Consider the following 12,310-nt stretch of genomic DNA (forward strand, 5'->3'; position numbering starts at 1 on the left):
TGTGTGAGTGGATCCCATTCCAAGGAGGCAGCGGCCAACTAGCAGCACTCAACCACCAGAGGCACGGTGGGTGTGGTTACTGACTGGACAGTCACAGCAGCAATCAGACTAGTCGGATGTGCTAGGCTGTTAGTTCGCTGAGCATGGTGTTCCTAGAACTAAAATGGAAAGGAAGCCTACTAAATTCTTATTTACTCTGTGTAAGCAAAAAAGTTCTAGGTCAAGTGAATAAAGTCTAATCTGAATCATTAAAACAAGGATCATGGCCCCTCAATCAGTCCCCAGACTTGAGCCAGTTTACAGACCCAACGCCCCTTGAATGAAAGGAAGACTGGGTCCACTTGATAAGGGACTCCAGCACACTATCAAATATTTATACTGTTAAGCTTTGTCCCAGCCTTCTCCAAAAGGACCTAGGCCCTTTCATTGGGTACCTGCACTGGAGAAAAGGAAACAATCAGACCTTTGAGGACTACTGGACACAGGGTCTGAACTGACACTGACCCTAGGAGACCCAATGTCACCAACGAGCACCTGCACAGGTGCTCATGAAAGCCAGGTGATCAACGGAGTTTTAACTCAAGTCCATCTCACGTGAGCCTAGTGAATAGTTATTTCCTCGGGTCTGGAATGTAGAATTAGAATAGACATACTGAAAAAAAAAGAAAAAAGAACAGACATACCGAGCAGCTGGCAGCCCCCCACATTGGTCCCCAGGCCTGAGGAGAGAGGGATATTAGGAAAAAAGTGAAGCAAAGCAATACCACGTTCCTGGAAGGACTGCAGAGATTAGTGCCACCATCAGGATTTACAGGATTCTCACCACATCCCCATCCATATCTCCTACCTGGTCGGCAGAGGAGTGAGAAGAGGATTATGTAAACTTAACCAGGCAGTGACTCCAGATGTGGCTTCATTGTTGAGAAAATTAATACATTCCGTGGTATGCAAATACATTTAACAAATGCCTTTGGGTCCATCCCTGTACAGAAGGCCCACCAGAAGCGTGTGCTTTCTGCAGGTAAGGCCAGCATTACAGCTTCACTGTTCTCCCTTGGGCATCTATCAACTCTCCAGGCTGGTGTCAGAATTTAGTTTTCAGAGATCTTGATAACAGGGTCCCTTCCCCTTCCACAGGATACCTCACTGGGCTACTGAGAACATTGTGCTGATTGCACCTAGTGAGCAGGCAGATAGCTCACTCTGATACAGCCCTATTTGTAAGACATCTGTGTGTCACAGGGTGGGAAACAAGTCTGACAAATTTTAGGGTCCTTCCACATTGGTGAAATTTCTAGGGTTCCTGTGGATGGGGCATGTTCAGGTATCCCTTCAAAGGTGAAGAATACAGGCCCTGGCCGGCTGGCTCAGTGGTAGAGCATCAGCCTGGCGTGCAGCAGTCCCGGGTTCGATTCCCGGCCAGGGCACACAGGAGAAGCGCCCATCTGCTTCTCCACCCTTCCCCTCTCCTTCCTCTCTGTCTCTCTCTTCCCCTCCTGCAGCCAAGGCTCTATTGGAGCAAAGCTGGCCCTGGCGCTGAGGATAACTCCATGGCCTCTGCCTCAGGCGCTAGAATGGCTCTGGTTGCGGCAGAGCACGCCCCAGATGGGCAGAGCATTGCCCCCTGGTGGGCATGCCGGGTGGCGCATGCGGGAGTCTATCTGACTGCCTCCCCGTTTCCAACTTCAGAAAAAATACAAAAAAAAAAAAGGTGAAGGATACATGTCATATCTGGTCCCTCCTACAACCAAAAGGAGGCACCACACCTGGTGGGACTGTTTGGGTTTTGGAGGCAACATATTCCTCATCTGAGTGTGCTACTCCTGGCCCATTTACTGAGTGACCCAAAAAGCTGCTGGTTTTGAGAGGGCTCTGCAGCAGGTTCAGGCTGTCATACAAACAGCTCTGTCACTTGAGTCATCTGATCCAGCAGGTCCAACGGTGCCAGAAGTGGCAGTGACAACAGGGACACTGTCTGGAGCCTTTGGAGGGTCCGCACAAGTAAATGGCTCAGCAGGCCCTTAGGATTGGGGGCCACAGCCTCGCTACCCTCTGCAGTTAACTGCTCCCCTTATGAAAATAGTTCTTGGCCTGCTATTGGGCCTGAGGAGAGAATGAAAGCGTAGCCATGGGCCAGCAAGTTACCATGCAACCTGAGCTGACCATTGTGAACCGAGTGTCCTCTGACCCCCCACTCCATACGGCTGGGCATGTAGAGCCGCACTCCATCATCAAATAGACAAGGAATATAGGTGATTAGGCCTGAGCAGGCCCTGAAGACCCAAGAAAGAAGTGGCCCAAATGCCTATGGCCCCTATTCCTGTGACACTGCCTTCCTCTATGGCTTCATGGGGAGTGCCCTATGATCAATCAGTAAATAGGGGAAGAGACTAGGTCCGGGTTCTGCACAACATGTGGGCCTCCGCTGAAGGTGGACAGCTGCAGCACCGCAGCCCCTCTCTGGGACATCCCTGAAGGACAGTGATGAAAGGCCATCCTCCCAGTGGGCGGAACTTCAGACCGTGTACTTGGCTGTTCTGTTTGCTTGGAAGGAGGAATAATCAGACAGGTCTTCAAATCATGTCGTTTCATTCAATGTCATTTCGTTATAACGTTGATGAGAAAAACAAAAGGTCAATTCCCAGCCAAGGCCACAGTGTGGAGTTTGTACGTTCTGCTCATGTTTTCAGGGATTCCCTTCAGAGGCTCCGGTTTCCTCCCGCACCCTGAGGATGTGCACATTAGGTGATTGGCATTTCTACATTGTCCCAGTCTGGGGGAGTGTGGATGCGTGACTGGCCCTGCTATGGAAGGGTGTCCTGTCCAGGGTGGGGTGCTACCTTGCACCCTCAGCTTCTGGGAGAGGCTCCAGCACCTGAGACCCTGAACTGGAATAAGCAGGTTGGAAAATTATTTTCTCATTTGTTTTTATTCATCTTTCCCAGTGTATGTATAGCTTGCATTTCTTTCAATGTTTAATATTAGAAGTGTTTTGGGTCTCTGTTTGTTAGTTTGGTGATGTTTTTGTAACCAGAAATATGCTGTGAGAACCTAACTTTGTTTATATCAACTAACTTATGGTAAAATTGGGTTTGTTTTATATTGTTTCATTTTTAGTCACAGTTTCCAAGAACCTGTTGACAACATTAAATGAGAATTTATTGTGTACCAATTCATAAGCTGTGGCCAATGATTTGGCTGGATGTTTAGGGACTTGGAAAGAAGACAATTAGAAAATTAGTGTCACACTGTAGTCACACTGTGACTACAATTGTGTGACAAAATTGTTGGAGAAGAAGTATGTGAATAGTTCTCTCTGCATGGGTAAACCATGTGCAGACTTGTGTCCTATGTGAACACTTACCAAAGGGTGACCTCAGCAGAGGAGGATTTTTAATAGTCAAGTGGATAGGAGGGCCTATCTGTGGAAGCCAGTCAGCCTCTTTCCCCAGCCCCTTGTCATCCAGTGGGCTCATGAACCCCGGGGCCATGGTGACTGTGTTGGAAGTTATTCATGGTTTTAGCAACATGCACAAAGGCTGACCTGGTTAGAGCCACTGCTGGGAGCCCAACCTGTCAACAGAAAAGACCAACAGCAAATCCCTCATGTGGCATCGTTCCCCAGGGGAATCAGCCAGCTGCCTGGTGGCAGGTAGGTTACCTTGGACCACTTTCCTCATGGAACAGACAGTGCTTTTTTCTTATGGGAAGAGACACTCACTCTGGATATGGACATGCCTTCCTGCATGCAATGCTTCTGCCAAAACTACCACCATGTGCTTCCAGAATGCATCCATGTGCATGGTATTCCACACAGCATTGCTTCTGACCAAGGAACTCACTTCACAGTGACTACAGTGTGACAATGGGCCTGTGATCACAGGATTAATCGGTGTTACCATGTTTCCTACCACCTTGAAGTAGCTGGCTTGCTGGAAGGGTGGGATGGCCTTTGAAGACTGTTCCAGTACCAGTCAGGGGTCAAACACCCTCAGGGCTACGTATGCTCTGAGTCAGTGTCTAATATGTAGTGCTGTTTCTTTGATAGCCAGGATTCACAGGTCCAGCGTTCAGGGGGGAAATGGAAGTGTGCCACTCACTGTTACCCTTAGTGACCCACTAGCAAAAGTTTTGCTTCTTGTTCCCACAATCTTATGCTCTGTTGGCTTAGAGATCTTAATTCCAAAGGGAAGAATGTTTCTGCCAGTAGACACAACAATGATTCCATTGAACAGGAAGTTAAGATAGCTTCCCAGAGACTGTGGGCTCCTCATGCCTCCATCTTAACAGGTGAAGAAGCTATGATGCTGACTGGGTGACTGATCCCGACTACCACAGAGAAACTGGACTACTACTCCACAATGGAAGGGTATGTCTGGAATATAGGCGATCACTTAGTATGACCTGTGATTAAAGTCAATGGAAAACTACAACCCAATCCAGGCAGGACTACTAATGGGCCTTCAACAATGAAGGTTTGGATCACCCTGCCAAGTAAAGAATGGTGACCAGCAGAGTTGCTTGCTGGGGGCAAAGGGACTATGGAAAGGATAGTGGAAGAAGATAGTTACAAGTATCAGCTATGCCCATGTGGCCAGTTATAGAAATAAAGACTATAGTTATTAAGAGTATTTCCTCCTTATTGTGTTATTAGTATATATAAACATTTATATCTTTGTTTCTTTCCTCTCTTACCCCTTTATCATGTAACATAAAATATAAAATGTACTGATTTTAATTCACAGTATTTAAGTATTGTAAACTTTATGTCATAGTATTTAAGTTATGAGATATCAAGGACAAGAGTCAACATCATTGAAGGACTCTGCCTCCTCTTTTGGGGAAGAGGTTACTGTGTTTTTGGTTGTACAGAGGACAGTTACATCATGTACATTAGGTGAAATTATGACCTTGTCATTATCTTCATTTGGGGATTAAGTATGATTTAAGGAGATATCTGTGAGTGTCAAGTTGAAAAGGGGTAGATTTGTGATGGTTAATTTTATGTGTCAACTTGACTGGACCACTTGGTAGCCAGATATTTGATCAAACACTATTCTGGATATGTCTGTAGGTGTAGTTATGGATGAGATTAACACTTAAATAAATACTGAGTAAAGTAGATTGCCCTCTCAATGTGGGTGGGCTTCATCTAATCAGTTGAAGGTCTGAATAGAACAAAAGGCCGACTCTCTCCCAAATAAGAGAATTCTCCTGCCTGACCTAATGGTCTTCCAGCAGCTCCCAGTCTTTGGCTATGACCTGAGATGTCAGCGGTACAGATTTTGGACTTACCAGCCACCATAATCATATGAGCCAATTCCTTATAACCTCTCTCTTTCTCTCTCTCTTTTTCTCCTATTGGTTATGTTCCTATGGAGAACCTGACTGAGCAAGAGTGAGACAGGAGAAGATAACATCGTAGTGATGGGCATCTAATGGGCAGGTGAGAGAGTGAGAAGGAAAAAAACAAGAGGAGACAGAATTTCCAAAGGACGATGTCTGCCTATGTCTTTCTGTGGAGCAATTAAACAAATCCACATCTAAAAAATAAACAAACAAACAAACAAACAAACAAACACATCTAAAAATCCAGATGTGTACGACAGGCAACGTTAGGAGCCACAACATCTTTACAAAAGAGGTTCACGAGTGCGTTAAAACTGCCAGCTGCCCTACGCATTTGCTACAGGGTTATATTAGCCCACTAGGATTTCTGCCTGAAAGTAGGTACCTCTGGGTCCAGCAAGATGTCCAAGGCCCCCTGGGAGCTTTGTAGCAGCCTGGCCCATATCTCACTCTCACCTCGTAGAATGGTGACATTGCGAAGGATTTCTCCATGTTGCGTGTCCACGGCCTTCATCTCCTCCACGATCATGGACAGGTTGCGGACGTTGAAGTCCAGGCGGGCGCTGAGCAGGCTGAAGCGCTCCCGGAGCAGGTCCGTGGTGCCCAGCATGAGGGAGACGGACTTGTTCAGGTAGTAGAGCTCCTCGGCGTGAGTGTGGAAGCCCAGCGTGCAGGACAGCCGCACGTCGTCCAGGTACTTGAGCATGCTGTGCACGTGGCTGTCGGTGGCGTTGATGTTGGTGAAGATGGTGCCAATCTCGATCTCATGAGAGGCCATGCGTCCTTCCAATGTCTCGAACCTCTCCACCGTGCGGTTCTGGGCATAGCGGGTGTGGTACTGCAGGTCGTGCATGTTCTCTTCATGGTCGTCCAGGAAGGACGAGATGTTATCCAGCTGCAGCTGTAAGCCCATGACCTGCATCACCAGGTCATGCATGCTCTCGGCATTCTGGCTGATGCGCTGTGATGAGGCCCCCAGTGTGGCCTGGATGTTCTTGACTGCTTCTCCGGTCTTGGCCGAGGTGGTGCGCAGGCTGCTAAAGAGCCGGGTATAGTTCTGCCAGTCGGTGACAATCTTCTGGAGGGTCAGGGTTTCCTCGTCTGTCTTCCGGCGGATCCCATGGATCCACTCTGAAGTCTGCCCCACGGTGAAGTTGATCTGGTGCACTGCAGCCCTGACGTCATAGCAGTCCTGGGTGAGGTCCTTCAGAGAGAGGTCCAGGCCAGCTGTGGTGGCCTGCCAGCCTCTCACCTGAGTCAGGAAGAGCCCCAAAGATTGGTTGACCTGGTGGATGGAGAAGGAACAATTGCCCATCTCCTGGGAGATTTGACTGCTGGTGGTGGAGAGCAGTTCATGAGTCTGAGAGGTCTGGTCCAGCTGGACCTCCTGAGCCAGAAGCATCTTCTGAATTCCCTCCAGCTCTTCCTGCATTTTTCTGATCTCTTGCCCCAGTTGCCCAGCCTCATGGCAGAAAGAGCAGTTGTTCGGAGCTTTTACATCTTTAAGAGAAAGAGATAACATTTTAGTTGTTGAAAGATCATAGGAAAAAGGTTGCTTCTTGAAGCAAAATATTTCAGAGCATAATAATTAGCAAGTGACTTTCTCATTCCCCTTCCTTTCCTAAGTCCTGCTATGAAATCTTATTTTGGAAGAGCCTTGTCATCTCTGTGAAATCTTATTTTTATCAAATGTCTTTGCTAGAACCTGAGATGTAGGATTAGAATATTTTCTCTGTCTTGCCATCAAATCTCGAGAATATACCTTCCTAACTTTTCTGAGGTTGCCAAGAACCTCCTCTCATTTACATTTGACTTTAAAATTTCTCCATATATTTTTATAAGTTATCTTATTTGATCCTCTCACAATGCACTTACAGAGGAGATGGTGCAAGGATTCCCCCTCCCCCCCCCCCGTGACTGATAAGAAATGAGGCCCAAAGGGGTGACTGGACAAATGTCATTCATTGAGATGGGCCAGAACAGGACTTTCTCTTTCCGTGACAGCAGACCACCTCCAACCCCTTCTATTATTTCTTTTTCTGGATCACTGTCAACATGAGAATGTCCTTTGTTAAAGCAGGAGATAAAGAGCATCATGCAACGTGCACAATTTAAAGCAGTGATGAGGAAAGGACTTATCAGGAGGCTTTGGAAGGTCTTAAAAATAATTTCAGACACATGAGGACATTGGGGGAATGAACCATCTTTGGTTTCCTTTCCCACCCATAGGCTCTGGCTCTGCACACACAACCTCCAGCCCCAGGATAGCAGCCCTCCTTCAATGGGTGGCTCTGCAGCAGACAGGGAGCAAGGAGCCATGCTGTCCTTCCTCCTTTAAGCCTAGGCTGGTGGAGGCTGCCCTGTCCAGGTACCACGCCATGGAGGACACATAGCATGGGGAGGGGACCCTCACCCTACCTCAATTAATATCAGTCTTTCAACATAGCCATTAGCACAGCTGGACACTGGACACTTACCTAGCCCCTGGAGATTTTCCTGCACAGACATAAGCTTCTTGTCATACGTGGCCTGGGCCAGGGAGATGTCTTCTGAGAGAGAGTCTACTTTCCTGAAAACTGTAGGGCAAATACAGATGAGAAATTGGGGCAGGGTGTTGGATCAGAGAAAGGCATTTTTATCAGCTTTTCTGCAACCAGAACCATCCAGCCTTCTTCTACAGGGCTTCCCAAAGGTGCAGACAGAAAATTCTTCTTATGAGTTTGTCACACATCTCTTAAAAAAATACATATCTAGCCTGACCAGGCGGTGGCGCAGTGGATAGAGCATTGGACTGGGATGTGGAGGATACAGGTTCGAAATCCAGAGGTCACCAGCTTGAGTGCAGCCTCATCCAGCTTGAGCAGGGGCTCGCCGCTTGAGTGCAGGGTCGCTGGCTTGAGCAAGAGATCATAGACATGACCCCCTGGTCACTGGCTTGAGCCCAAGTCACTGGCTTGAGAAAAGGGTCACTCGCTCTGCTGTAGCCACCTCCCCCACCTCCCCATCAAGGCCCATATGAGAAAGCAATCATTTAACAACTAAGGTGCCGCAATAAAGAATTGATGTTTCTCATCTCTCTCCCTTCCTGTCTGTTTGTCCCTCTCTCTGACTCTCTGTATCTGTAAAAAAAACCCCAAAAAACAAACTAAACTAAACAAAAAAACCTATGTGACTATGTCTACCTCTAGACATAGATAGATATGTATAACATCTTTTCTCCCCAGATTTCAGAACTAGGGCCTGACCACAGGATAGAATAGGGAAAAATCGGGAAAAAAATATAAAAAGAAAAGCAATATTCTTACTCCTGTCACTGAGCCATAACTACAATCTTATTTATCCCCACAACCATTCTACAGCTAAATAAATAGATACATTTTTAGAAAAACAACAGAAAATTGGGATGTTCCAAATACCTCTTCTATTTCACTTTCCTTTATTAATATCATATCATGGAAATTTTCCCATTGATGTTTAAATCATTTAAAAATCATTACTTTTAATGTCTGTTAACATACTCTATAAAAATGATTCAACAATGATATAAAACTTCCATAATATTGGGGACATTTAGGGCACCTCCCCTTCTGAGCCTACAAATGAAACTCAATATGTAGATCAGAGTAATTCTTGATCCTAAAAATAATCCCTGGATATGATGGTTGTGTGTACATGGTTTATCTCTTAGGATAAATTGCTAGAATTAGAATGAATGAGTCAGAGGGTGTTAATATTTTTGCAGCCCTTGATACATGTCGCCAAGTCACCCTCTGGGAAGAGTTATCCCAGGTTACCCTGTATGGCAGCCTCGTACCTCCTAAGGAGTCAGTGCTGGCCAGAGGCTAGAGTGCCTGGGCAGCATCAGGACCCCTGGCTTTCTTCATCACATGCCTGGCTGGACACACAGTGAGAGAAGGGCACAGATGGGATGGAGGGTGAACAAGTGATTTCCCACAGATCCTATGAAGGTCAAATGTTGGGGGATGAAGTCAGCGTCAGCAAGAGAGTTGAAGAATTCGACTTCTAGTTTCAATTTGCCTCAAATGTGTTGGGTGACTTCAGGCAAGACAATTAATCTTTCTGGAGTTCAATTGGATCATCCCTACAAAGACAGTCTGAAGCTAAATGACTTCTAAGGTTCTTATCAGCTCCAAAATGCTATGATTCCAAAAATTCTGGAATCAAAATTGGGCTCTAATTAACATTGTATAGGTCAGAGATGCCAAGATTTAATTAGTAGCAGTGATTCGGTGAGAGAACCTGGGCGCTCTGAGTTACCGTGCATGTGTGTGATGCGCCTGGGATGGAGGGGGGTCCTGTCCAGGGTGGGTTCCCTCCTTGTACCCCGAGCCGCTGGGGTAGGCTTGGGCCACCCGCCACCCCAAACTGGAATCGGCAGGTTGGAAAATATTCTTAGTTATTCTTATTCATCTTTCTTAAATGTACAGATAGATCATATTTATTTTAATGTTCAATATTAGAAGTATTTTGGGTCTTTATTTAGAAGTTTGGCGATATTTCTGTGACCAGAAATGTAATATAGGAACTTAACTCTTATTTATATCAATTAGTCTATGGTAAAACTGGTTTCAGTATATGTCACTTTCCTTAAAGTCACAGCTTCCAAAAACCTATTGTTGATGTTAATTGATGATTTACTATATCTCTAACCAGGGCCAGAACCAGGTACCCTCTTAAGGATCAGATGGACAAGTGCAGGGTTAACACCTAGAGTGAGGTACCCTCCACCCCTCTTTTGTCTCAACCTAGTCCCTGTCTTGTCTCTGATGTCTAGGCCATTAGGGCAAGCAAACTGACTGCTTCCTTTAGTAAAGAAGCCTGGATTTTTAAAAATCTGAAGCTAGGAATGGAATGTGATTACAGTGAGAAGTCATCAAATTTGTTTTCATCAGTTTACCATGAACTGTTTAGCATCCAGAAGGCAGAAGTTAACCTGAATCTAGCTGTAGGCCGTCGCCTGGGTCAGCTACCACTCACATGAACTACAGTGTCTAAGAGAAGCACCAAGCTTCAGCTCCCTGGGCTTTTACCTGCATGGCTCTGACTCAGCAAGTCTGGGTGACACTCAGGAATCTGCACTTGAACAAACACTGAGGTGACCCCGACTCAGGTAGGCATCCCACCTCACCTCACCCTGAGAAACATTCTCAGAGACCCCAGAAGGGGCTTAGAAATTGTCCGATCTAGTGACCTCAACCCTGCCCGTACCACAGAATCATCCGGAAAGCTTAAAGATAGGAATGAATTCCATTATTCAGGGCCCCGCCAGCAATATTTTTTTAAAGCTCCCAGGGTGATTCTAACATGGAGTTAAAACTGAGAATCGCTGATCTCGTCCCAGCCTCTCATTTCATCCCTAGGAAAACAGAGGTCCTGAGAGGCGAAGGGCCTTGCCCAAGGCGCACAGCCAACTGTGGACCAGAAATCAGGAGCCAGTCTTTGCCGTTTGAATCAGGCATTGAGATTCCCCGGCCAGGAAGATACTGGCTCTGGGCCCTGCCGCATAGCTCTGTGCTTGTCTGTGCGGGAGTTCCGGTGCTGGACGCCTGACCAGACAAGCCCTGAAGCCCGGGGAGGACGCAGGCTTGGGGGAGAGCCCCAGGTCTGCCGGACGCTGCTGTGAGTCTGTACTCACCCAGAGAGGCCAGCACGACCACGGCCACCAGGAGCAGGGCCAGGAAGAGGTAAAGAATTCGCACGGATGTGTGCAAAGACAAGTTCTTCTGGCAGCGGCTACAGTGGGGCCCCAGCCGGCCTGTGGGGGGGGGGGGGCGGGGAAGAGAAGGAGGATGGCGGCTTAGAACAGCGGGTGATGCTGCAGCTGAAAGCCAGTTCCATGTTCCCGCTCTGGCCTGTCTCATCGCATTTCACATTCTAGATCCTCATTCTTTACGCATCTCACTGCCTTTCCTCTAGGCCCTGGAGCTTTCAGGAACAGAAGAGACCGGAGTCAGGGTCTTCAAAGTATACTCATCGCTACCATCGTTCTATGGCATCGTCGTTCAGCCTGGGCTGTGAGCAAACACATCTTCCCGATACATTGCCCTCACTGGTGACCCACAGCACGGGGCAGCCAGCAAACGTTTCACTGCTGTGTGACCAACTCGTCCCGGTTTGCCTAGGACTTTCCTGGTTTCAGCACTGAAGGCTCATGTCACAGGAACTCCTCAGTAAGGGGTTGCCCAGGATGGTTTACCAAGATTGAAAGTCACAAACCCTGGGTAACCCTCTTAGTCCCAGGCAAACCAGAGGATTGATCACGAGTCCCCAAACTTCACAGCAATTCTTATGGAAACCAAATGAATTGTTCCAGTCCACCAGGAGGTCCCTGGTACAGAAGAAGGAGAGAACCAGGTATTCCTGGCTACTCTGGCAGATGGTGAATGCCCAGTGAGAAGGCAGTGATATTCCCATCTGTGACATCTCTGGGGTTAGTGCCATTTCAGCTGCACATTAGGAGTGCCAGGAACGTTTGAAAATCTTGATGCCCTGTTCACACTCCAGACCAAAAGCCATCAGCATCCCTGAGGGCTGGTCTCAGGCATCGCTGGGTGGTTACAAGGTGCATGCAGCCAAGGACGAGAAGAGCTGCTCCAATCTCTCCTGAAACCCACCAAGAAGCCCGACTCCAAGTACTGGCTCAGAGGAACCAAATGCCACGCTGGCTCCTGTGGGCCTGAAGAAGGATATGCTACTAGGGTGGCATGGGATACAGTGAAGGGGACAATTCGAGGCCAGGTGAAAGACAGGCCCTGGGGGAGAGGGCAGAGGTCCCTGACAGGTCTCGCCAGGAGCCCTGGAGACAGATGGCACTGTGTCAAACTCTGACTTCATCCATACCACATAACCCAGGACCATGCCTTTTTACCCCTCAGGAAGCAGATGGGGGAAAGACAGCCAGGATTCTGGCACCATGTGACCAGCCTGAGGATGGGAGCAA

General features: G+C 47.5%; 1 protein-coding gene and 1 pseudogene across 1 annotated transcript in view; one reads left to right on the plus strand and one right to left on the minus strand.

The window, feature by feature from the left end:
• SCARA3 (scavenger receptor class A member 3) overlaps nt 1-12,310 on the minus strand; it is a 38,593-nt gene that overhangs the window by 9,949 nt on the left and 16,334 nt on the right. Inside the window, exons 3-5 of the mRNA XM_066388583.1 lie at nt 11,006-11,125; nt 7,827-7,925; nt 5,806-6,849 (exon numbers count right to left, since the gene is read on the minus strand). Of these exons, the coding sequence (XP_066244680.1) occupies nt 5,806-6,849; nt 7,827-7,925; nt 11,006-11,125 (1,263 nt within the window). The remainder of the gene's footprint in view (nt 1-5,805; nt 6,850-7,826; nt 7,926-11,005; nt 11,126-12,310) is intronic.
• LOC136389753 (uncharacterized) lies at nt 946-4,604 on the plus strand (annotated as a pseudogene).

The sequence above is a fragment of the Saccopteryx leptura genome, chromosome 1 (assembly GCF_036850995.1).
Source record: "Saccopteryx leptura isolate mSacLep1 chromosome 1, mSacLep1_pri_phased_curated, whole genome shotgun sequence".
In the NCBI taxonomy this organism is placed as follows: domain Eukaryota; kingdom Metazoa; phylum Chordata; class Mammalia; order Chiroptera; family Emballonuridae; genus Saccopteryx; species Saccopteryx leptura.